The sequence below is a fragment of the Microchirus variegatus genome (genome assembly GCF_963457635.1).
Source record: "Microchirus variegatus genome assembly, chromosome: 2".
Taxonomy (NCBI): domain Eukaryota; kingdom Metazoa; phylum Chordata; class Actinopteri; order Pleuronectiformes; family Soleidae; genus Microchirus; species Microchirus variegatus.
This window is the reverse complement of record NC_139803.1, coordinates 39667632-39693322: the sequence shown is the minus strand read 5'-3', so window position 1 is coordinate 39693322 and position 25691 is coordinate 39667632. Positions and strand designations below refer to the sequence as shown.

Sequence of the window (25691 nt, the reverse complement as noted above, 5' to 3'; positions counted from 1 at the left end):
ATATCTAGAGTCTACTGTGTGAACTGATGCTCTCAGGTCTACACACACACACACACACACACACTTTTATTTTACAATGACCAGAGCCTGGTAAAGTCACGAGTGATTTGTGACCCAGTTTTAATGTGATTGTTTTTTCCCGTGTGACCCACGCGTCACTGCAAACACCGGGTGGGCTTTAAGTACTGTGGAGCTTTTTAAGTATAAATCACATCACGTGGAAAAAAGAAAACAACCCCAAAGTAAAGTCCTGAATATTTGGTGCATAAAATATAATAACTGATTACATTTTCTTGTTCTACATAGATAATTTAATCATTTGTGGTTAATTAACATACATTAAATATTGAGCTGCACTTTACCAGCTGTTCATAAATTCATGTGATCTACTTCCTGAGGTCAATTTCTGCCAACTTAATTATTCCCAAGTATGGGAGTACTAGTCATTGATGTCCTGAACACGTCCAACTCGTCCAAGAACGTAATATGAAAATGTAGCGTGTGTTATCGCAAGTTAGATGTAAAAAGTGCGAATATGGGAGTTTTAGTTTGAAATTTGAAAACATCTGATTTACAGTATACTAGTCGTCATAGATGTCCTGAACACAACCTAGCCTGTCTTGTCCAGCACGTAATAAGAAAATATAGTGTGTTTAAATTGCTAGTTTGATAGTTTTTCGATTAAAAAGTGCGAAAATGGGAGATTTAGTTTGAAATTTCTACAAAACTGGACAGTAAAAACATCTGATTTACAGAATGCTATTGGTCATAGATGTCCTAAACACAACCTAGTCAGTCTCGTCAAAGAACGTAATAAGAAAATGCAGTTTGATTTTAAAAAAGTGCGAATATGGGAGTTTTAGTTTGAAATTTCTCTAATACTAGACAGTAAAAACATCTAATTTACAGAATGCCAGTAGTCATAGATGTCCTGAATGTCATATTTTTATGTTAATTAAATCTCAAAGTTTTTTGGATTCAAATGTGCGAATATGGGAGTCGAGCCGAGTCGAGTTGTGCAAGATGTGGAGATGAAGTATCTCAGCTGCAGTGAAGTTAATCTAATGCTGTGTCTTGCGTTACTGTGACGAGGACAAAAATCTGGCAGTGAAGCCATATTGTTGTTGTTTATTTCTACTACATCAGCTGTTATACGGCAGATGTTTGGTTTCTGAAAAGATCGGGTTGGATATGTGTAACTCTCCAAAACCCTTTGAGCTAAAAACACATTTCCTCAATGAAGTTTTGGTTGTTTTGTCCCCACTGTTTTCCTGGTTCAGCTGTCTATCAAGGAGATGATTGGTTTCTGGGAAGAACTCACTACGCATAAATTAGTAATCTATGAATGGATGATGCGAAGGCAGATTGCTCTGCGTCATCCATTCATGCAGCTGTCTTGAATAAGCGACCTGTCGGCCAATCAGAAAATAGTGTTTCTTGTTGCCGGGCAATTCTGAAAATAGGATTTCAGACGTTTGTGGAAGTACACGTTCCACAAATGTCCATGGAAGTGTCAGGAAATCACTTAATTTATGATGATAAAGTCTCATCTGTTTTACATGATATAAAAGCTGTAATCTGTAATTTTAATAAAAGTGCCAGATTTTATTACAATTCTACTCAAAATTGCACTCATGAAAACAATAATAAATACTATGTACTTTATTGAAATCTGGTGTGTTAAAGTGCCGCAGTTATTTAAAAGTCATTTGAAAAGAAAGTCTTTCTGCAGAGCGTGTGTGGGTGAGTGTGCACCTACGGGGCTGTTGAGGATCATGAGGCACTGGTCAAAGTGGTGGTGCTCCATGGTGGAGTGGCAGTAGAGCTGCGCCAGTGGGTGGTCGCTCCTGGACACACAAGTGAAGAAAAAGCCCACAGAGAGATTACAGAGCGTTTGCACCCACACATGTGCACAGTGGAAGAAGACGGGAAGATTCTACAGTAACGGTGACTCATGCTCTCCGGTGGTGCACCTCTGTATGTAGGAGTTGTTGACTCCTCTGTGGTCCAGGTCGTGGCTGAGCGTCGCAATCATCAGAGCCAAGACCTCCACGTCGCTCAGGTTGTTCTGTCAGGTGATGGACGGAGGTGGAGGAAGAGATGGGAAGGAAAATAATTCACACGTTAGCTTTCATCCACACAACATAACGATCTGTTGCTGCATTGAAATCAAACAATGGTTTTAATAGTTGTTGTTGTGTGTTTTGTTGCATTAAACTATAACAATAATATGGTCGTTGTCTTTAATCGCCAGATACAAATTTGTACTGTTAATATTTATTGTGCGTCATTTCAATTTTAAGAATTACTGCTTCTTCTTTGAGCCTGATATATGCAAATAGTTATTTTGCGGATGTTTACTCGCCAAACCACGACAACAGCAGTGTTTTAAATACATTAACGCATCATTTTGCGTAAGAAGCTGAGATTTCCTACGATTTGTATTGACTTTGAATGCACCAATCCAGGTGTCAGTCTGTCGCCGTCAGCCAATCACTGTCAAGTTCGATGACGGGTATAACCAATCAAATTGTGTAAGAGGCGGGGTTTAAAGTGAAGCGTAAACACGGCTGCAATGACAGCGCCGGCTAGCAGATAGATGCTAAGTGCTGTTAGCCAATGATTTAACCCATTTTTAAGTTTCTCTGTGTATCTCAGTTGAAAGTTGGAGGTTTTTTTTGACGGTTTGTCACGTTAAATAGAAGAACGTGACGTTTGTAAAGCGAATAATTGTGATGAATTAGCACAAAATGTTGTGGTAGACTGTACGCAGCTAAAATTAGCAGCAGCTAATTAGCCTTCGCAACCAGGAGGTGCCTTTGAGAAGTACTTCATCAAACTGAGTAAGTTATTTTCTTATGAAACAGCAACACTAAGCATAGAAAATAGAAAATAATGTCTCTTAATAGAAACTACTTGAGTTTTGTGTGTGTGTATTTAATCACACGTTAGCTAAATAAAATAATGATATTGTTATGCTTTTGTCTAAATTACCCAAGATTTGTTCTGCTGGTCACACAGAATTAACAGAATTGTTTATTTACCATATGGGTTTTTATTAAATAGCATGAAAAATGTTATTTTATCAAATATATATATATATATATTAGGTCTGAACAATTAATCTAAATCACAATACAGCCTACTGCAAAATTGGTTAAAGCCAAAATTTGTGTCAACATTTTTTAGATTAAATATAATTATTAGATTAATAATAATTCATTAGATATTTATTCAGAATTGTTCAGTCCTAACATATATATAGGTAATGTCAGGTTTGCCTGTTCAAAAATAATATTAGCGATCACATATGATTGAATTGAATTGAATTAAATTGAATTGAATTGAATTGAATTGAATTGAATGAATGAGGTTGCATTGTTTTTTTCGTCTATAAAAGGTGAATACCCATATAAATAGTTTGGGAGGTTATGTATCCATACATCCCCCTCTAATCCTTTGAAAACAATATCATTTCATTTAACCGTGAGTGATATTTCTTGATTTGAAAATAAAGACCTGTAAGCGTCCTGACTTGAGGATGGCGAACATGCACTGTGCCGTGTTGAAGGCGTGTCTCCAGTTGTGATAGGCCACGTTCTTCCTGTAGTTCTTCTTCACGCTCAGAACCCACTGGCACAGACTCTGCAGAGGAGACGACGTGCACAAAGACATCTTTGATATTAGTCTATAAAGTACCTTCATCTCGCTCCAATTCGTGAAACTCACAGGGGAAAACACAGTTGGAAGGGTTATTTTAATCTAAGGCGCCACATGAACGTGAAACATTAATCAGCTAATCAAATAAAGAAATCAAACGTCTGTTCCTTTTCTCATCAGGGAATCATTACGAAGTAATCTGACGTTATAATAATTGACAATCCAATGTTGAATATGTCAAAAATCCTAATGAAATAATGACTTCTTGAGCAGTTGGAGCCACAGGACGCGACAGGCGAGGGGTGGTCAGTGTGTGTCACTCCTCAGTGGGAATGTCAAGCCGACAGGCTGCACTGCTGCAGGGAACCGTAATCATCTCCAATCAAAGGCTCCACTTTATGAGACGTCTCTCTGCAGGGCAGGCACTCTGGAGGTCAGCCGCCGAGCGACCAGCGCACAAGGACCTCTTCACATGGAGAGTCTGCGGCGGACGTGAGCCAAACCCACCAGCAACGGGGGAGAAGCGGGAGAGGGTGACGAGCCGAGAGGTGGGTCTGACAGACGGCTGCGCTCTGTGTGTGTGTGTGTGTGTGGTCTCACCGTTAAGTATGCAGGCAAATACACAAATATTAACTCGGTTGTAAATGGCTCGTCAACCAGAACACACATTTGCACAGCATTTGAAGTGAGGACCCTCATAGACATCATGCATTCCCAAGTCCCTTACCTTAACCCTAACCCTAAAACCTGGTCCTAACTCCGTAAAAGCACTTCACAAAGATGCAAAATGTCCTCACTCTGTCTGCTTTATATGTTTTTTGGGTCCTCAAAGCAAAGCAACAAATACTCACACTCACACATTCTCTATGAAGACGCTCATAGGCATAATGCGTTCCTTCGTCCCTTACCAGGTCTCAACCTTTAAGAAAACCCTTTAAAGTTAAGAGGACTGACCAAAAATGTCCTCAAAATGGCAGATTTGAATTTGCCCCAACAGCTTACTAGACTCAGATTTACAGAGCTACACTATTCAGGACAGTGCATTGACTTTCAATCATCAAATAAGCAGTTTCCCTAACCCTAACCTTAACTTAACCACAATTCCAATCTTTGTCCTAGGGCCCGGTTTTGGTCTCCAGGAAAACGGAAGAGATCCTAAAAAGGTAAAAGAAAAATATGCACACACACACACGCACACACTGACAATGTGAAGCAGATTGTTTTCTGGCAGTGATAAAAAAAAAAAAGAAGAACTCGCTCTTCTCTTTTTTTTCCATGACGTGCAGAGAAACACAACACATTCACGTTGCCGGTTGCAACTTTCTTGGTTCTGATAAGCCCTGAAGAGCAGTTTTTGTGATGCGATCCAAGCTTTTGTCTGCGTAAACATCTCCCCGAAATATGCCAGTTTGGAGAAACACAAGCTGTCGATTACCTCCGCCGAGGATGTCATGTTTTCAGGTCATGTCTCAACTCCGTGACAGGCAGACACAGAACTGGCAGCAATAAAAAAAACGTAAGCTCCTTGCTTTTAGTTAAGTGTCTGACAGATTGATGCCGTTTGCAGGATAAAACCAGACCACATACGCAGTTTTTCCCTGATTTCTTTAACTGAATGTCACCCCGAGTATGAAACCAACTCCTTTGGTTCAGATTAAAATGACATGCGTGACGTCATGTTTACGTGACTTCCGATTGTCAAAATGAGTCTCTAAAGTAACGCTAAACTTTAAAAACAGAGGCACACATACGCACAGGTACGCTGGTTATTTGTAGCGCTGCTCATTTCGTTTAATAAACAGACCGCTCTAGTTCGACTGTAGGCGCGCTAACGGCGCCAAAGGAGCTAACGCAGCTAAAAGAGCTAACTGGTAAACGGTGCATGGACTCCGGTGCCGCAGCACGTAAACATGACGTCACGCGCGTCTTTTTTCCCGCCAGTCGTCATGGAAACGCGCCATACGTTAATGTGCGTTGACGCCGTTAACGTGTCCAGCACTAAAAAAGATCCAGGACATATAAAAGAAAATAATAGTTAGTGAAAAAAGACCTTCGTAAAGTAAATTGTGAGATTTAAAGCCTCAAAAACCAAGGATGTCTTTGCTCCACCTTTTAATGCAGAGCTCGTCGTCCAACATCGATCTTCTCTTTAACCTACTTATAGATTTATGTTCCCCCCATAAACCCAGTGTCATAAAAACAAGCAGCATTAGCCTAGCATTTTGCTCTGATCGCATCGCCGACCGGGTCCTCACCGTGTACTTCATCTGAAAGTTCTGCACCAGGTTGAGGTCGACGAACATGCGTATGGTAGCCAGCGTGGTCTCGGTGTCCGACAAGTCAAAGTCGCTGAAGCTGAAGTGGAGGAGTTGCAGTGACTGGGCAGAAGGAACCGTGGCTACCTTTTTGAAACACACAAACAAAGTGATGTTTGAGAACACAGATAAATACAGTGACAAACGCACACATATTAAAGTGTATCATCAGCATATGTAGCACACTTACTGTACTGCATGTCAGTGTTAAAACAAATCAAGCCTGTGCCCTAGATATTGAGTGAAATGTCCTCTATGTAGCACCCGAGGGAGGCCACTTAATCAGGTTATGCTGTTAGTTCAGCCACTTTGCCACGAGAAGAGGCCACAACAGGACATGTTGAGTGGGGACATGTTTTAGGAGAGTTGCCTTGATGAGCTGTGCTCTCCTGCTCTATCTGAACTGAACCGTGATTGGTCAACTGACCAGTGACCTTCTTGATGTGAGGCAGCGAACGCTAGCCACTTCACCCAAGTTGAAGTGCATTTCAAATACTTATGAGCAAGGACTCTCTTGACTGTGGCTTGTGGAGATTTGTAAGCATCAGTTATTTATGACGGTGAATCATCCAAAGAGCTTTCATTAAAACATGTTCAGACTCTGTGAAATAATCCCTCGATTATTAACCATTTCTCTTCAAGGTGGCCGCCTACGCACACCCAAAAAACCTTGTTGGGATTTATGGATTATTATCACAAATCTCTTCGCACAGTCATCGGCCTAATGTGCACGCCACCTGCGGCATATTGTTTTAAAACAGCTTGTGGCTGAAAACGCCCTTTGAAAAACTGATTTTTTTGTATTAGCAGGAAAAAGAAAACAACACCTACGACAGGTGGGCTGTAAACCCAACTTATCCGTCTCTTTGAAACTAGCAAAACAGTCATGATGATGCTTGATTTTCCTTTGAAGACATAAACTAATCCCGGTTTTAACAACATTACATTATACGTACATTTTTATTGGCACTCTGAAAAGTTGTTTCACGATGTTGCATCCGTTTTAACCCAAATTCATGGCTGATCACATCGAGACACTCTGCAACAAATGTTGTTTTGACAGCCATGTTTTCATCTTCTCAGTACAAGGCGTGGAATCACATCACTCGTCAGTGTCATACTTGGCTCAGAAGGACGCCAATCAAATCAAGCGAGTGGCAGACTTTAAAAAACAAAAATGATTCCCTTTTTATGGACTTTTTTCTCCTTTACGTTTGATCGCCTGCTTGTATACGCAGCTTCGAGGCTCTTCCGAGGTGTTTTTTGAAGCTGTCGTGTGTCTGTTGTGATGTGCCTCTGCTGTGACTAACACCAACGCAAGATTTGCAAAGGCTCAGCAGCAACTTGATTTTTTTTATTTTTGTTAAAGGAAAATGAGGGGTTTTAAATTTGACAGTACTAGGTCAAAATTTAAATATACTTTTTTAAGCCAAAAGTTGCTTCAATCTTCTCTTAAACTTCTTGTAAACTTCCCTTATAAGAGCTGCTTCAAGTAATAACCATACATATTCTGTTACAATGACTATCAAACAGAAATCTGCTTTTGTTTGTCAAAAGCATCCAATATGGTTTTGTTTTTGTTTAGTTCATTTTTGAAAGGAGTTCCTCAGGGATCTATTGTCGGTACGCTTCTGTTCAGTTTTAACATTTATATTACTTAATATAAATGTTGGCCTGCGTTTAAAAGTTTTTAAAGAGTTTAATTTCTGACTTTATTCTGGACAAAACTGAACAAAAACAAACTGGAAAAGGTCTCGTAAACTTCCCTTATAAGAGCCGCTTCTATGTTATACGATTTTATTTCAAGTAGTAACCACACATATTATATTACAATGACTATCATACAGAAATCTGCATTTGTCAAAAGCATCCAATACAGTTTTGTTTTTGTTTAGTTCGTTTTGAAAGTACAGCTTACAAGTAATCCGAGGAGTTCCTCAGGGATCTATTGTCGGTCCGCTTCTGTTCAACTTTTACATTGTATTACTTATGTCGGCCTGCGTTTATAAGGTTTTAAAGAGTTTAATTTTGGACTTTTCTTTAACATACCTAAACAAAATCAAATGGACAAGGTTGTAAATGTTGGTGAGTTGACCTGTGTTGTATAGAGTTCAGTCTTGCTGGCGTAGCTATGGCCTCATAGTTGAAGAAAAAGAAACAATTTAAAAAACCCTCAAAAATCTTATTAAGCACATATTTTGTTTTTAATTTATTCGTTTGGATGTTATTCCTCATTTTTTTCTAATGCTGAGTGTCATTGTACATACTAGAATTACCTCAAATAATCAAAACATTACCACTGGTCTGGGTATGTACTTATAAATTAAAATTAAAGATACAGGACGAACTCTGATCGTACACTATGAACTTTGCTCTTCAGTATGCATGTCATTGACACTGCGCAATGAAATCATGCTTCGCTTTAATGATATAATGGTTTATTTAGTAGAGTCATGTTCAACCACTGCAGCCTTTTATGATTTTTTTAAATGTTTTTATACTCTCAGCGCGAGACAAATTCCCCATTTGAGGCAATAAATGTTTAATTTCCTTCAACATCTGAGACACAATTATGATGCACATTGTATGATTTGTATGTGGAATTCTAAAGGATGCCTTAGGTCATCAGAGTCCACTGTCCAGGGTTAATTATTCATGGTTTCAGGGCATTATTTGCTGAACTGGTCAATAATCTTTGACTCAAAATGTGTTTGCATGTGCAAAAACACAGCTGCGTTATAACGGAGAGTTGCTGCATTGGCTTTTTGATGCCTGATTCAGCAGCGTGGTGTTGTGTTACACGACTGAATCTCACAGACACACACCACTTCCTCTGACCCTGCAGGTCTACACCTGCTGTCTGTGTGTGATTGTGTACTGAATAATTCATTCACTGTAGGACATTGATGTGTGTGTGTGTATGTTTATTGTTAAAATAATAAATTGTAATTTACCGCAGTTACCTGGAGTTCACTCGATTCTTCCGCCGTGGCGGAGGCATGATATGACAGCACCTGGAACGCACGCACACACACACACACACACACACACACACACACACACACACACACACACACACACACACACACACACACACACACACACACACACACACACACACACACACACACACACACACACACACACGCGCGCACACACACACAATGTCAATACAGCTTCTCATCTGTACACATCCACTTCCTTTATTTGTAATGAATGAGCCTCATTCATCAATATTATACGTTGTTTTCGTCCATTTGTTCAGAATTAGGTTTCTTGGAAAGCTTTAATTGACTTTCATGTTATAAACCTGAACTGTAATTTGTATTAAACGCATTAAAAGAGACAGAAATGCTTTGGAAAATAACAATTTAGCATTATTTTAAATGTGTGGAGCTGATAATCAACCTTTTTGACGATGCTTTGAATGTAAAAAATGTTAAAATTAAAGGTTAAGCAAAACTAAGGCTTTATTTTGTATTAGTAACTAATATGTAACTGCCCTTGTTATTGTATTACTGCGTTACTAAACTGTGCATTTTGCCTGGTGTTTAATTGGACGTATTAATAAAAAAATCACCCATAGTTTATCAGAAAATGTACTTCAAATACTGCTCTCCTGCTCACGCCCTGACAGATATAGTTAGGGCACAGCTTTCACTTCACTGACTGTCTTTAAATATACTTTAATAACTACCCACATGGATGCGTCTGTCTGATCAAAGACGCCCCACAGTGACGCTATCTCATCTTCATCACCTAACAAGCACATTTTGGCCCAGTTTCCTCAAAGTTACATATGCTGTGTGTGTGTGTGTGTGTGGTCTTTGAAGACTCGACGCGGCCTCATTAAAAAAAGCCGGACAAATCGCGAAATAAGAGCTGATTAAACTGCGCTGCCGTTCATTAGCTCGTCTCCTCTCGTTAAAATTCAGGATGAAAAGGAGAAGAAGAAGAAGGCGGCCGCTCGGTGCAACATGGAGCAACTGGGTAAAGTGGCAGAGGAGGTGGTGGACGTCAGCTGCAGCCGAGAGGAGACGTCACCTCCAAACACCCTGAATCTGACAGCTCCTGCGTGGACAGCACACGCTGGGAACAGCAAGAGCGTCCGGTACGTATTCAAGTGTATGTGTGTGTGGCTGAAAACTGCTCCATCATTACCAATTATGTGCTTTTCGGGCCGTCAAACGCAGTAGCTGAAGGCAGAGAAGTGTCAAGATGCTTCTCACTACAACAAAAACATCTGTCTGTCACTCACACGCCTACAACTGAAAGATGCTTTATCACACATGCCGTACTTGCTTCTGTATGCTTATGAGGACCCTCACGACCACACTGAAGGCCCTGGTATACTTCTGTGCACATGCCTTAAGCAGGGGAGTCGGGGTGTCGGATGAGCTTAATCGAGCTAAGGCCATAGTCTGACTAAGACACGCAATCGGACAACTTGCGCAACCCGAGTATACATAGATGAGAAAACTGACTTATTACAGACTTATTGGCCGCGTACGTCTGATTCCGCCCCCGTAGGTGGCGCTGTATTGCTCTATTAGCTAGTGTGTGTGTTGAATCCGTATACAGTTGTCACAGAAAGACAAAGAGTGAACAGCTAGAGCTGTGGTTCTGTGTGATTTGTACCTGCTGTACACTGAACTTTTAGTCCCACTCCAGTCCGTATACATGCAGGAGTAATCCTATGAATTACTATGAATCGACTTATCCAGGTATGTTGGTCTGACTAAGATTGACTCGATTTTAGTCGGACTAACTTGTTTACATGACTGTAAGAAAAACAAATTAATGTCTTAGTCTGACTAAGACTGTCTCAATTTTAGTCAGACTAGCTTGTTTACATGACAGTAAGAAAAACAAATTATTGTCTTAGTCCGACCAAGACTGACTAGATTTTAGTTGGACTAACTTGTTTACATGACAGTAAAAAAAACCTAATTATTGTCGTAGTCCGGCTAAGACCGACTCAATTTTAGTCGGACTAATTTGTTTACGCGACAGTAAGAAAAACTAATTATTGCCTTAATCTGACTAAGACTGACTCGATTTTAGTCTGACTAACTTGTTGACATGACAGTAAGAAAAACAATTTATTGTCGACTAAAAATGGCTGTGGCTGGTGCGTGCTGCTGACCTCCAGCGTGACCTCCTGCTTCGCCATGGCTCGCTCCACGGTCTCGTACATCTGCGTGTTCTGGATGCCCAGGCCGCAGAATATGGCGAACGCCTCCAGGAACTGCTCGTCGTTCCTGTTGAAGGCCTTCACGCTGCCCGAAGCCTCGTCCATCTTGTTCGCCAACTGACAAACGCCTGCGTGGACACAGAAATACAAGAAATACAAAAGTGGTTTTAGTCCACTTTTCATAGGTTTCATGGGAGCAAATATCCCAATAGACCCATGTCACATTAATTGTGATATGCTAGTTTGTATAGATATCGATAGTAACGGTACTGCTTATCAATACCGATACTTATTTATACTCTTATTGATACTATTCTTTCTAAAAATTAGATAATTTGAGAAGATTAAACTGGTTATTTTTTTATTAGTTTCTCCAGAATGTATATTACAAGTTCTTAAAAGGGATGCTAACAACGCGTTACGTCACTAGCTACATGTTTAGCCATAGCAAGTGTTACCTTTAGTTAAATTTCGGAAGCTTTATGAAATTTGCTGGGCCGTATGACGTAAAATAAATAAGATTTTGATGATACTTATTCATTCTGTATAAATTGTTGCAAACTTATTAGTTAGTTAATGCCCTCAGGTTTACAGACTGTTGTATTTTTTAACAGAGAGATGAAGTGAAAGTGAAGGCAAACATAAGAGTTCAGAAAGATCAGATTATTCTGTTTGAACGTTTTGTCACAGCTCAGAACAAACAGTCTACAGCTCGATGACGCGCCACGTCGACTGGTGTGCAGGCGAACATTAGCGGCGCGCTGTAATGACCGGTTACATAATTCTCAAATGAGATGCAATTATCCAGTTTTTGTTTCACCTGGACTCAAAGCTGCGTCTTCTAATGACACGACACAGGAAATTGCATGTATGTATGACGTCAATAATGTATTCATGAACAACATTAGTAAAATTGAATTGATGAGTTTGAAGCGCAAAGGTGAGGACCATTTCATTGAAATGCACGGAGGCGTTTTTGATGTCGCTCGTCAGCGGGGAATCTCTGAGTCCGGAGGAGTGGCTACGAGGACCTGCTCCGTTTGATCAGTGAGGGAGAAGCGCGGTCATTAGTCATGTTCGCAGCCCACTAATGGAGCCGCTATCGGCTAATTATGCGGCCAATAATCACCGTGATGGATGGAGTGGCGGGACAATTCATGGAGGGATCATAAAAGTGCTAATGCTGCGCTGGCTGAAAGTGGAAGGCCTCAGGATTTAAGACTGTTATTATTAATCAGTGCATTAAACGGTAAAATGAAAACCACAGAGACTGTTTAAGGACTCAAACAATCTGGGACCAATATACTGAGCATTTGGACGTAGCTTGGGCGTAGCTAGCATGTATGTCCCTTTTAGGCCAGGTTTAACACTTGACAAGTCCCTTTTAAGACAGAGTAACACTTTTCTGTAAGACCAGGTTTAACATAATGTTCCTTGAAGACAGTTAGTAAAATATTCATGTACTATTATGTCCCTTTAAGGCCAGGTTTAACACACGTACATCCCTTTAAGTCAGAGTAACATGTTCCTTTAAGACCATAACATATGCATGCATATTTTACAGTTTTACATATGTACTCTATGTCCCTTTAAGACCAGGTTTAACACATGTACGTCCCTTTTAAGACAGGGTGTAAAAACAAATTATTGTCTTAGTCTGACAATGACTGACTCGATTTTAGTCGGACTAACTTGTTTACATGACAGTAAGAAAAACAATGTATTGTCTTAGTCCGACTAAGACTGACTCGATTTCAGTCGTACTAACTTGTTTACATGAAAGTAAGAAAAACAATGTATTGTCTTAGTATGACTAAGACTAACTCGATTTTAGTCGTACTAACTTGTTTACATGAAGGAAGAAAAACAATGTATTGTCTTAGTCCGACTAAGACTGACTCAATTTTAGTCGGACTAACTTGTTTACATGACAGTAAGAAAAACAAATTATTGTCTTAGTCTGACTAAGACTGACTCGATTTAAATTTTTTAAAGCATTTATGTCTCTTTTAGACCAGGTTTAACGCATGTCAATCCCTTTAAGACAGAGTAACATGTTCCTTTAAGACCTGGTTTCATATAATGTTCCTTTAAGACTGTTTGTAAAATATGTATGTACTATTATGTCCCTTTAAGACCAGGTTTAACACACATACGTCCCTTTAAGATGGAGTAACATGTTCCTTTAAGACCATAACATATGCATGTATGTTCCTTTAAGACAGTTTGTCTTAAAAGGAACATGCATGCATATTTTACAAACTGTAAAATATGCATGTACTCTATGTCCCTTTAAGACCAGGTTTAACACATGTACGGCCCTTTAAGACAGGGTGTAAAACATGGATTCAAATTCAGAATAATGCACCTGAAATTAAGTGTGCTTCACCAAATTCACACCGGGACGGTAAAATGCAGAATTTCTGTTTGTTATTTTCCACAGTTTTAGGCCCCAAATGGAATTTAGCTCATTGCAGCAGTTGTTTTCATTAAAACAACTAAGAATATTCAGGCATTGGTGTGTCTGCATAGTCCCATAGGAGGTGTTAGTATGGACTGAGATTGTTTCTGATACAGATGCTTGTGTCCAAAAGGAGATGGGTTTCAAATGAAAACATATTGCTGCGGACATAAGCTCATGGCTCATGGAGGCGGAGGAGGAGGATTTATCAGATAAAGTGCCAGTTATCAGTGGTTAAAAGTGCGAGGTTAACACGCACCTGTCAACCTCTGAAGATAAAACCGTGGCATAAAAAACTATCTGAGAGCTTCAGTCTTGGGCTTTTATTGTAAATCACATTCTTGGAGGCAGAGGAATTGTGGATGAAGTGAATGGAATTTTCAGGAAACCCCTAAGGTTTTGATATAGATAGATAGATAGATAGATAGATAGATAGATAGATAGATAGATAGATAGATAGATAGATAGATAGATAGATAGATAGATAGATAGATAGATAGATAGATAGATAGATAGATAGATAGATAGATAGATAGATAGATAGCCAAGTAACTAGCAGCTAGCTTTAGATAGATAGCGGAGTAGCGAGCAGTTAGCTTAGATAAATAGATAGATAGCAAAGTAGCTAACAGCTAGCCTAGATAGATAAATAGATAGATAGCGAAGTAGCTAGCAGTTAGCTTTGATAGATAGATAGATAGATAGATAGATAGATAGATAGATAGATAGATAGATAGATAGATAGATAGATAGATAGTGAAGTAGCTAGCAGTTAGCTTAGATAGATATATAGATAGCGAAGTAGCTAGCAGTTAGCATAGATAGATAGATAGATAGATAGATAGATAGATAGATAGATAGATAGATAGATAGATAGATAGATAGATAGATAGATAGATAGATAGATAGATAGATAGATAGATAGATAGATAGATAGTTATTGAGTAGCTAGCAGTTAGCTAGCAGTTAGCTAGTGATAGATAGATGGAGATTGTACCTATGACTTTGTCCTTCTTTCCATTTCTGATGGGAGTGCAGAGCAAACTCTTGATCTGGTTGCTGGTGTGTTCTGTGTTTTCACTCTGTCAAAAAAAAAAACAGAGAGAGAGGATTGTTCACTGAGAGGAAAAAAGGAAAGTAAAGGAGCAAATAAAAAATTCAAACAAAGTAAAGAGAGGCACTAACAGTCCAGGGGAAGCGTTGGTCCTTTGTGACGTCCGCGATGTTGAGAGGCTGCATGGTGTTTTTAACGTACTGCGCGTACATGTAGTCAATCTGGCCGACATCGCAGTCCCTGAGGAGACGCGCAAACAAGAAAACAAGCATGAATGATTGTTCCAAGTGTAACGTAATAGGCGTCACAGCCGTTTAGCTGCTTTCAGCTCTCATTGTTTTGGCTCCGTGTAGTTATCTGAATCTGCAGTCTGCAGTCTGCGGAAAAAAATGATCTGATAAATCCCCACTGTCCAGCACCTGTCCAACAGCAAACATCGGACGGACACAAGTGAGACCAGCTGGTGTGAATATAGTGGAGCATTTAGCAAAGAATCAAAGAACCTGCCAGTAGGTTTCAATTATTCCTATTTTGATAATCGTTTCATCAGTTTGAGTGTTCTTTTTTCAATAACTGAAACAAGTTTCTCTGATTTCACAACTTCTTAAATGTGAATATGTTCTGGTTTCTTTGCTCCATAGCACAAATAAATCATTAAAAGTTCTGCCAATCGCTAATCGGTATTTTTTTGACATTTTACAGACCAAACAATTACTCGAGTACGCCCACAGAAAATTTGCAAACATGTTGTGTAACATCAGTGCTGCACAATTACCCACAATCCTTCGCCTGTGCATGCTTTGTCCAGCAAGTCTTCTTTCACCTTGCGCCCTTCTGGCCTGTTCCAATTATGCTTTCCCAGAATTTGCCTCATCTCTGTAGGGACCTTTACTTTTAATCTAAAATAATTATTGCTTGTTTTGGTCGTCTGACAACAAAATACAGGACAACAGAAGAGAAAAGAACAAAAGTTACTCAAAAGAAATTGAACTTAAAGGTGTTGGCTGAAGGTCACGGCACTGACCCTAATCTCAAACAGCAGTTGAACTCAATTTCACTCAAGCTCATTCCTTTACACTAAAAGAAAATGCCTCTCCCGGTTAACGAATAGAGCTGCACCTGAGTCCACCTTGCCTCCATCATGACTCGGGTCTGGAATCTGAAGCCATCAGTCACGTCTGTTAGCGCTTAATAGGCCTGTTTGTTATCTTAAGCTGCTCCGAGTCCTACCACAGAGTCGGCTATAATACAGCATGATAAATTATGGAAAATGGATATGTAAACATAATATGGTTTAGGCCAAAGCCAGTGGATTTTGGCCCATAGGGCTGCGGTGGGACGGTATTGTGTGCGTGTGTGTGAGCGAGGGAATATGAGTGTTTTAATAGATAACAGAGAGAATAGAAAACATGTGTGAACATGGACGTGTTTCAGGAGGAAGGAAAGACGGGGACAGATGAGCTGTGGTGGAATGTAAATGGGTACATTAGGTTTATAGGACACATGTACGCAGATGTTAATAGTTTAGCCAATAGGAGCCCCCCCCCCCTCTCAGTCCTGCTCTGTGATTGGTCAAAGATTTGTGCCTGGAGTTGGTGGTCTTTTGTTGACGCCAGGAAAGCAGCGTGTGATCACGAGCTTCTGTTCACTTTCTGATAAAGTGACTGATCCTCACACTGGATATTGAGAGTGAGAACTAGTTCTCAATTGATCTACCTGGTAAAATAAAATCTAAAACCACTATTTTAAGATATTTCAATGCCAAAATGTTATATATTATATAATCAATAATAGAAAAAACAACTCATGATACTAGGGCTGCAATATTTAATCAACTATTTTGATAATCAGTTTTTATCAGCTTCTTAAATGGGAATAATCTTTGCTCCATATACCAGATAAAACAAGACATTACTTCCGGGTTTGTGAAATGCCGATCAACATTAATCGATAAGGAAAAGAATTGATTGTTGCATCCCTAGATGATACTATGTACTTTTACTTCACTGACACTGACATTGCAGTACTTTTACAGTGTATTTAGGACACTTGATTCTTATTGTTTTTAACATCGAGTCCATGAGAAGCAGTTTCAGTTTGGATGACTTTAAGGCTCCAGGCTAATTAAAACAATGTGTTCTGTCCACGTTGGCCTCAGCCTGCACACACACACACACACACACACACACACTGTAATGTTGCATATTTTGTGAGTTTGTGCTGAATTTCGAGACACTAAAATCCACATTTCCTCTTCCTCTCTACGAGATTGAGTCAAATTAGGCCGCAGAGTAGCTGCCGGCATCGTTACGAAACCATAATAGTGTTTCAATTCAGGACAATCAAACCCTAAATCCAAAAAAACATAATTACCCCAACTTTGTTAGTTTAAAAACACTCTGGGCCCTCGCTGATTTAGCTCGACTCGACTTCCCTGTGAAACAGGCGCTGTGTCGTAGCGCAGCCACAGCCCGGGGGTGAATGTCACTATAAAAAGCCTCCTGCGGTTCCAGCCGGGTCAAAGCTAACATCCTGCAGGGCCCCTCCCCTCCAGCGCTGGCCCAGTTTGCTGTGTCGCAGGCCTCCCGGAGGAAATCCAGCGCATACACACGGCGGTATTTAAAGAGTTATTAGATCTAAACAGGAGAGACACACCAGCCATGAGAGAAGGCTGTAAAAAATGAGACACTATAGAGGACGAGACAAGATAAGACATCTGGTTTGTGTCGCCCCTGACAGTGCAGGGATTTTCCTCCCTCTGTCTTTTTCTCTGTCTCTTACACGCCAAGCTCTGTTTTGCGCAAAAACATACACTTTCATTTGGACAAAATCCCCCTCCCCGGGTTTCGGTGCAGCCGGAGTCTTTGAGCCTTGGAAAACTGTGTCGAGTCTCCCTTTTGAAATCAAAAAAGCCCACAAGATCTGACAGGTCCATCTGTTTCACCAATAAAAAGAGGCTCTCGAAACTGTGCTTTCTATCAGCCTTTATTGACTTTATGTCCTGTCCCTCTGTCTTTGCCAAGAGAAGGTATTAGTGTGAAAAACACAGCCAATAAAAGCTGATGGAAAGCATGGTCTGCACAGTGTATATGAAAAAAAGATAGACCAGTGTTAATGGCGAGCTTCTCTCTTACCTTTCCCAAGGTCTTAACTGTGCTTTTGTTCTGTTTAAAGTGTCTCTTCATTTTTCATATCATGTCATAACCAGATTCACATCATTATGGTCAACAAAAACCAAACAAGGAGTTGTTCTCTCGCTCTCTCTCTGTATTTCGTACCGTTGTTGTCAACAAGATTGGTTAGCGTTAGGGACTGAGTCTTAGTCTTGTTCTGGTCCCATCCTACGTTGGTTTTGGGCTTGTTCTTGTGATCTTGACGACAGGACCAAATGTTTTTTATATCTGTTTTTAGTTACGCGACGTTTTGTGCTATCGGAGAAATCCCAACAGTTTCTGAAAGCTGAGAAGTTGCACGGTAAAAGGAACATGTGGTTATTACGGTCATTTCATTCGCGCCATTTTTACGGAAGCTGGAGAATCTCAGCGTCTTTGGTCGAGTGACTAAATAAAGTTCCAAAACTTTATTTAGTTTTAGTGTTTTTCTAAATAAACCTGTTTGCAGGTTATCCGCGGGGTCTTAAAAAGTCTTAAATCCAATAATTTGAATTTAAAGCCTTAAAATGTCTAAAACTCTCCTAAAAACTCTTAAAGGTCTTAAATACAATTTTGAAAGGTCTTAAAAATCTATTATTATTACTTTTATTTAAAACATGCATTAACATCAGTCTCGCTTTTATCGAGCACTACTAGACAGCATGGATGTGAAATGGGTCTTAAATTGTATTCATTATGGTCTTAAAAAGTCTTAAATTTGACTTGTTGTAACCTGCAGAGACCCTGTGTTTGCTTTTCCTTGTTAAAAGAGTATTTTATCATGCGGTTAACTGTGAACAACTGCCAGATATTGGAAGTTATTCTGGAAAGATGGGCAAAAGCACTTAGTTACTGGGCATTTTCTGGTCCTTTGATGGTTAGGTGTTAAAGGGTTAACTCTCAACCCCAAATCTGGGTATTCTGGCTCTTCCTCCTCTACTTACTTACTCCATCCCTAACTGGGGCTGTAGCATCACCGTTCCCATGGACCACACTGCGATATAATGCGTCCTAAGTGACGGTAGCTTGATCCGAGAACACAAACAGACGCACACTCGCAGACGCGTAAACGCACAATCAAGTTCTGTTGCTCGGCTTGAGATTGAATTTAAGATGCCGCATAGCAACTGGGGAAGGCAAACCCAGCTGTCTCTAGGGTGGGGATTTCTATCTCATTGCGTCTTAAATCAGATTACTGCCTATTCACTCCTCCTGGCCGGAGCACGGCCTGATGTCAGGGAAGCTCTGCAGCTCCTCCGTTCCCTTTTGTCTCTCATCCTTGCCATCTTTACTCATCCCGTCTGTAAATCCTCAAGTCGTTTGGTTTCCTGCCGATGTGCTGCTTCATCTGCGGATGCGGCCAACCATGTCTCCTCAAAGTTATGTTCATATAAAAATAATTTGCATTTAGTGGGAAAGTTGGCTCTGGAGCTTTCCAAGTTAAACCTCCCGTCTTCTTGCAGATATTTTATTTGCTTCTCATAAAGGGCCTTAATAGCTTAATCCAAACCAAACGTAGGACACACACAACAGTCACGACCCCAACTGTATCCCTGTGACATCTGTACAGTATAAACAAACCACTTAATCAATAAGACGAAGATTCCCTCATAGGAAAAGACACGATGCGATCGCTCCTACAGTTTGGGCAAATGTAGCTCACATTTTTTTGGACAGTCTCTACTTAGTGTTTCTCTTGCTCACAAATTGGCAGAACAACTTGCACTTAAGCAACTCGAAATCGATGGAAACAATGTTGAATTGGCAACGATGAATTCCTGCAATCAATAGCATAGCAAACCCTTCCTCTAAAACCCCCCCGAGGCCATAAAGGAGAAATTGGGTCATTCTATTACTAGTTTAGTAATTCTATTACTTTAATTGTACAATCATAGTGGACAAGAGGTACATCTTGCTGACGCGCGTCAATTCAAACGTAACTGAACTGATATGACAGCAAATGTTGTGACGGTAGTCTTGAAACGGCGACATCCCTGAGGCTGCAGAGTGGAATTAAGCCAGTGGGTGGCAGCAAAAGTCAAAAGAGTCAACAGACTTTAGATATTTCCTTTGCTACATTTTGGATATTAACTCATGTTTTCAGGATTTTAAGTCCTTTTAACTGCTTTGTTTGGGTTTGATTCTTGTGTTGGATGCCAGTCAGTGGCGGGCTATGTGCGATGTCACATTTTATTATCGACTGGGCTTGCTTAGAACCTCCCCAGAACAAGTACTAAAAAAAGCACCAGGTACTACCGCGAATTGAAAAGCAAAAAAAAAGACAGTAGAGTCGAGCCGTATGGCCAAACGGCAAATGTTAATAGTGGTCTCTGTATCGTGATAATAGTATTGTATCATGAGGTTGTAGGCAAATGCTCAGCGCTAGCAGGGTGTTAAACGCATCCTTAGGTATTGGTCTGAGAGTGCAGGGCTACTTTACTGATGACTTCAGGGATATGGGGAAGAGCTAGCTAAAGCCAAAGAGGCCGAGAGTGAGAGAGAGAGATAGAAAACAAGCCGTCCCTCATGGCACATGTCTAATAAATGCATGTGATGCAACTGAAAAGACAGCGACTGTGATGCGGGCGATGCAGCCTGAGTGATGGCAGCACTTAGCGGATACGCTCTCTGCCATAGGACAAGGAATCTGGACGCACTGTCGCCACAAAGCTTATAGTGAATCGATAACAACTCCATAGAGCAAGTGAACCACTAAATCATGATCTCTCTATCTATCTCACTCCCCCACTGTCGACCCCCTCCCCATTACCAGCAAGCAAAAAAATGAGGTCTTGTATTTGTCTAGACAGACAGAACAAGCACCCAGGTAACATGAACATATACATTTACTGGCTTCAACAGAGCAGCAATCTGAACTCAGCGCAGTTGAAATGTTAAACCACATATGCAACTAATGTACCTGACACAAGCAATAAGAGCATGTTGATGTCTGGGCCTATGACGGCCGATTGCTAGACCCTTCTGGAAAAGGTCCTGGACCTCCTCCAAGTGTGGTGTAAGGGGCCCCCACTCTATCATGATAATCAGATTGCGATTGAAGAGCTGTCAAATTAACCGAAAAAGACGGCGCATCGAGCCAAAGCAGTTCAGTTAATAATGAAAAGAAAGGCTTTGAGCTGAAAAGCCTGCGATCGAAAAATCCTGGGAATTTGGCAGGTGAGCGGAGTGGACGACTTCAGAACGATCCCGCGGGGCTGCGAATCAGCGCGGCAAACTGGACTCCATTTTCTCTTTCAATTCAAAGTGACAGAATGGGCACAATACGACTCCAGTTGCTGCCAAACGTTGCCTTACATCTTCAAGTTTTTCACTCCCCCCCCCCCCCGTCCAAGTGATGATAATGAAATCCCCGTGCAAGCGCTCACTACACAAACGTCATCTCAGGGGCTCCGAGGGGGGAGAGGAAAACTGCAGCAAATTCAAGGAAACATTAACGCTAATAACCGGCGCAAGTAAGTGGATGAGCCTCAAGTTGAATCTACGGGGGCTTTTTTGATTTAATAATAACATGTTTGGGTTTGAGCGCGGTCGTCTTACCTTTTGGGAGCATCCAAGACTTCGCGGAGCTCCTCGTAATCCATGTGAAAGACGCTAGAGAAGGAGTTCTGCAAGAAGAAGACAAATAACTTTAGTTTTTTATTTTTTACACTTCATTTTAAGGTCGCATAAAAACATGAATAAGTCCATATAAATGTTAATAAAAGCACAATTGAGAGATTTCCTATTGTTTTAAAGGCACTTCTAGGCTGTAATTAAAAATATGTGAACTTGAGGTATTTATTAACAAACACTTGAACTTAAAAAGCATTAGCACTTTTTATTAATAACATTATAAGCACTTACTAGAGTTTTATATACATTATATACATTGTGAATTTTAATGATCACTTATTTTGTTGATACATACCTCATCAATGTTAATGACCGCTATATAAACAGTTTACAAGTTATCTTATAAGAGCCTGTAAGTGTCTTTGAAGCAATAATGTGTTTTTTAATGATTTATTGACACTGGAATATAATTAAACTTGTGTTATCACTAATCCTAAGGAACATTCAACTACAGTTTTGTCCAGTTTAGACTTATTTTTTAGACTTTTCTGGCTAAAATTGAGTTCCCCATTCCCTCAAATTCAGTTCTTTACAACTAAACCCAACATTCAACAACCCAAAACACATCTCGCAGCACAAAGAAAAACGAGGACATTGATCTATCACCTATCAAGCCTTCCCAGAACAGGAGTTTATTTCCACATTCCAGCGGCTCCCTTTGCCTTTCCCCCTTATAGGGACTTGTTTTCTTTCAACCTGCACTTCCAACCCCTCGCAAAAGGCTCCTTTTTCCATTTTTAAGAGGTGGGGACAGGATGTTAAAGATAGACAAGTCTTTTTTTTTCTTTTGCTTTGCACACACACACACACACCTTCAGTCTATGGCATCAGTTCAATGATCTATCTTAGGTGAAGGTAATAAAGCTGTTTTAAACAGAAAAAGGACCTGGCGATGTTATGACATTTATTGGAGACCTTGGCAAAAGGGGGAGGTTTATAACAGGATGACATGGGATGATGGAATTTTTTTTCCCTCTGCCTGTAGGAATATTGAAATAACTCAAAACCTGCTTTCTTATATTCCTTGGAAGCATCGGTAAAGGCTTTACGTTAAACGTCAAAGCGGGACAAAAGGTTTTTGATGTGCACTTTATCAGAGACTTGGCCAGATACATAAATCTCCTGTACTGTCTGCTTGTGTTATGATGTGATTTGTGTGCTGAATGGTGGAAGCTGGGCTTTGGACAACGATAACAGAGGAGAGGAAATCAAAGTCTATCATAACACAACTTCAAACTTATACTTTTAATGATTGTTTACTTGAACGCTGAATTCTTGCAGTCATTTCCGTGAGTATAATCGCCCTCTGGGTATCAAAGGCATCGGTAACAACATGGCTATAAAGTTACAGTTCTTTCAGGCTGATTAATACTATAACTGTGCAAAATCGATTTTTTCCCCAAAAAAAAAATCAAGATTCCAGAATGAATGACTAGCTTGGCTTTCGGATTTAAAAACACAGATATTTGGATAAACGGGAATAAAAGGCTAAAGAATAAAAGGCTTATTGTTCTGATAAAATACAGTTTTCATGTCTCTTGTTGTTGAAAGTTGGACTTGGCCCAAAGAAGCCAATCAAATCAAGCAAGAGGCTGACGTTACGACATCAAACCTTCACTTTTTAATGGGTTTCTCTGCGTTCTCATCAAATTATTAGGCAAAGGCAAGAGTTCAAAGTCAGTTTGTCCGTTTGGAACGACCACCACATTCTGTTTTGACTTTGCATAGGAATGTTTTGGTGGAGAGAAGGTAGCAAGGTGGCTGCGTTTGAAGGTGGCAAGATGTAAAGAACTCTTGGTTCTTTACATCTTCACCGCAACCTGGCAATTATTTACCATTTACTGCGTGTTAAAAAAGTGTATTAACAATTTTAAATGAAGGAAAAACAAACATTTTATTTAAAAAAAAGAGAAAAAAACTGTAGTTGTACGTGACCACCAACCAATTTGTTTGAGTTTTTGTCCCAAAAACAGGCCAAAACGATGGAAACTATCTCCTCTCTAGTGACAAACACGCTGATTCGCCGGCTTCCTGCAATAGCGCGAGCGAAATTACCGTAATAACCACACTTTAGCTTTGACAAGCAACTTCTTTGCTTTCAGAATCCACTGAAATTTTTCGATAGCCCAAAACGTCGCGTTAATGCAAAGTTCGCTAACGCAAACCTATCGTCTGCGATACTCTCGATGTCAAAGGGTCACGCCATATCAGAATTAGGGTTGTCAGAATTGCCGGATCACGTCAGCGGATTGTTTTTGGGAATAACAGCTTGGAATGATTTTAAGGCAAAGGAAACATGAGGAGGGAAAACAGGAAGACAAACAGAGAGAACTGAAAACTGCAGGTGATTTAACGTCCGTAGGGATTTGTAAAACATCCACCCACGCACTACACTCTACTCTAATGTGTTTCAGGCGACCTGTTGCCCATTCTGCGTTTATTTCTGCTGGAAGCACAGAAGAACAAAACACAGATGTCAGACCTGATCACGTATTGTTTACACACGCCATACGGATGCTTTATGCAAAAAATACAAAAACTAATGCATGCAAATATCACATACGCACATCAAAAACATGCAAATGTGCCAAACCCTTCCATGCACACACACATGCACACACGGGGCCTGTTTCCAAAACAGATGCCACACAGTGCAGTAAAGTGAAATGAGCCAGCGCAGGCCAACATCTTAAAAAAAAACTACTACCGTGTTATCGTTCAGTACGGCCGTTGTTACAAGACGAGCACGCTCGCATTTACTAGATTTCCTCCAGGAAAGCGTCTGCGTTCGCCGTCCACAGACTTGACACGCCGCAGACGCTTTCACTTGTATACAGACGGCCGTCTTCACAGATAAGGCCAGTAAAAAAGTCCAAAATCGCAGAGTAAATGTTTAGTAAGGAAAAAGGGGGAGAGAGAGAGACGGCTCGTCTGGAGGTCACGAGCGGCTCACGCACACAAAACGTCTTCCATATAATATGTTGTGTTTAAAGAAGTGGATTGTAGCCTGTAACATCTCTATAATACGGCATCTACATTTATAACGTGAAGCTAAATCTAAGGGGAAAAAATACATATTTTCCTCACCTCCCTCCTGTGGAACGTACCTTGACGTAAACATTAACGACTCCGCGAGATTACAGGTCAGTGCTAGAATCCCAACCAGTATTTCTGCCTAACTGCACTATGATTATTCCTTTTAGGAGTTATATTTGCACCAATTTCACTTCAGTCACTTCGTGGCAGTCACCTAAGAGTCATAATTTAGAGATTCTGTATTTCAGGCACCATCGGTAACTGTTTGGCTGAATTTATTTATTTGTCCGATTAGCGAAACAACGTAATGAAACCAAACAACAACCAAGGAATGACCGTGTTGTTCAGTGTTCAATGGACTAGCATTTTGTTTCCCGCCTTCTGATTTCCGTCTCCATGCGATAAGTACTGATTACCGCCACCTGCTGACCTGGAGAGTTACTGCAGTAAATGCCCGAATCTTCTACAATACGTTAAGTGCGACTTTTGTGCTAAATTGTGACACGGCTATCGGATGTCACACACTTTGTTCACTGAAGTCGGCTTGGTTTGTTCCAATTTTATGTAAAAGGCTTCACCACGAGGCAAAACACAGCAACCGAAACCTTTATCGGGTTTCAGTTGAGCTCTCGTGTCGTATTGCAACGATTTAAAAACAATTAAGGACTCTTGTAGCCCCTGAGGGGTTTTGGGGGTAGTCTACTCTGCACAGTTAGTAACCCAGTTTTCAGTACTTTGAGTGTAAGCTCCTCACAGATTAACATGAAAACAGTCTCTGTAAGCACTTTCTCCAACATTGGTCTCCATTGTATGCATTTTTTTGGATGAGGCAAGAGCTGGAAATCCAAAACTATGAGCAATCTTGTGTATGAACACAAGGATTTTCTCATCCTTGAGTCACCACAGATTGGAATTTGAACATTTAAGCTGTTAAATGTTGACGTATGAGTTCAGTGAAAGCCTGCACAATGTTTTCAATCTCACTTTTGCTGACCCTGTTTTGAAAACGACCAGGGGAAAGTCAAACCCCGCTGTTTCGTAACCCGAATGCAAACCACTTCACTCGTATTGCGTTCTCCGCCCAGTTAACCCAGACCTTAACACAAACACTCGATGGCAAATTGGCGATGTAGCCGATACTTTGCGAAACCAATATTTACAACAACTTGACATTCAGCCGCCAGCC

General features: G+C 40.4%; 1 protein-coding gene across 1 annotated transcript in view; it reads right to left on the bottom strand.

Moving 5' to 3' along the window:
- The window catches only part of pde5ab (phosphodiesterase 5A, cGMP-specific, b), a gene marked incomplete at both ends in the record, with an annotated part of 49541 nt that overhangs the window by 8231 nt on the left and 15619 nt on the right, over positions 1 to 25691 (bottom strand). Inside the window, 9 exons of the mRNA XM_083910411.1 lie at positions 1760 to 1847; positions 1974 to 2068; positions 3520 to 3645; positions 5916 to 6062; positions 8930 to 8989; positions 11122 to 11297; positions 14628 to 14712; positions 14816 to 14924; positions 21395 to 21462. Coding sequence (XP_083766537.1) covers positions 1760 to 1847; positions 1974 to 2068; positions 3520 to 3645; positions 5916 to 6062; positions 8930 to 8989; positions 11122 to 11297; positions 14628 to 14712; positions 14816 to 14924; positions 21395 to 21462 — 954 coding nt within the window. The remainder of the gene's footprint in view (positions 1 to 1759; positions 1848 to 1973; positions 2069 to 3519; positions 3646 to 5915; positions 6063 to 8929; positions 8990 to 11121; positions 11298 to 14627; positions 14713 to 14815; positions 14925 to 21394; positions 21463 to 25691) is intronic.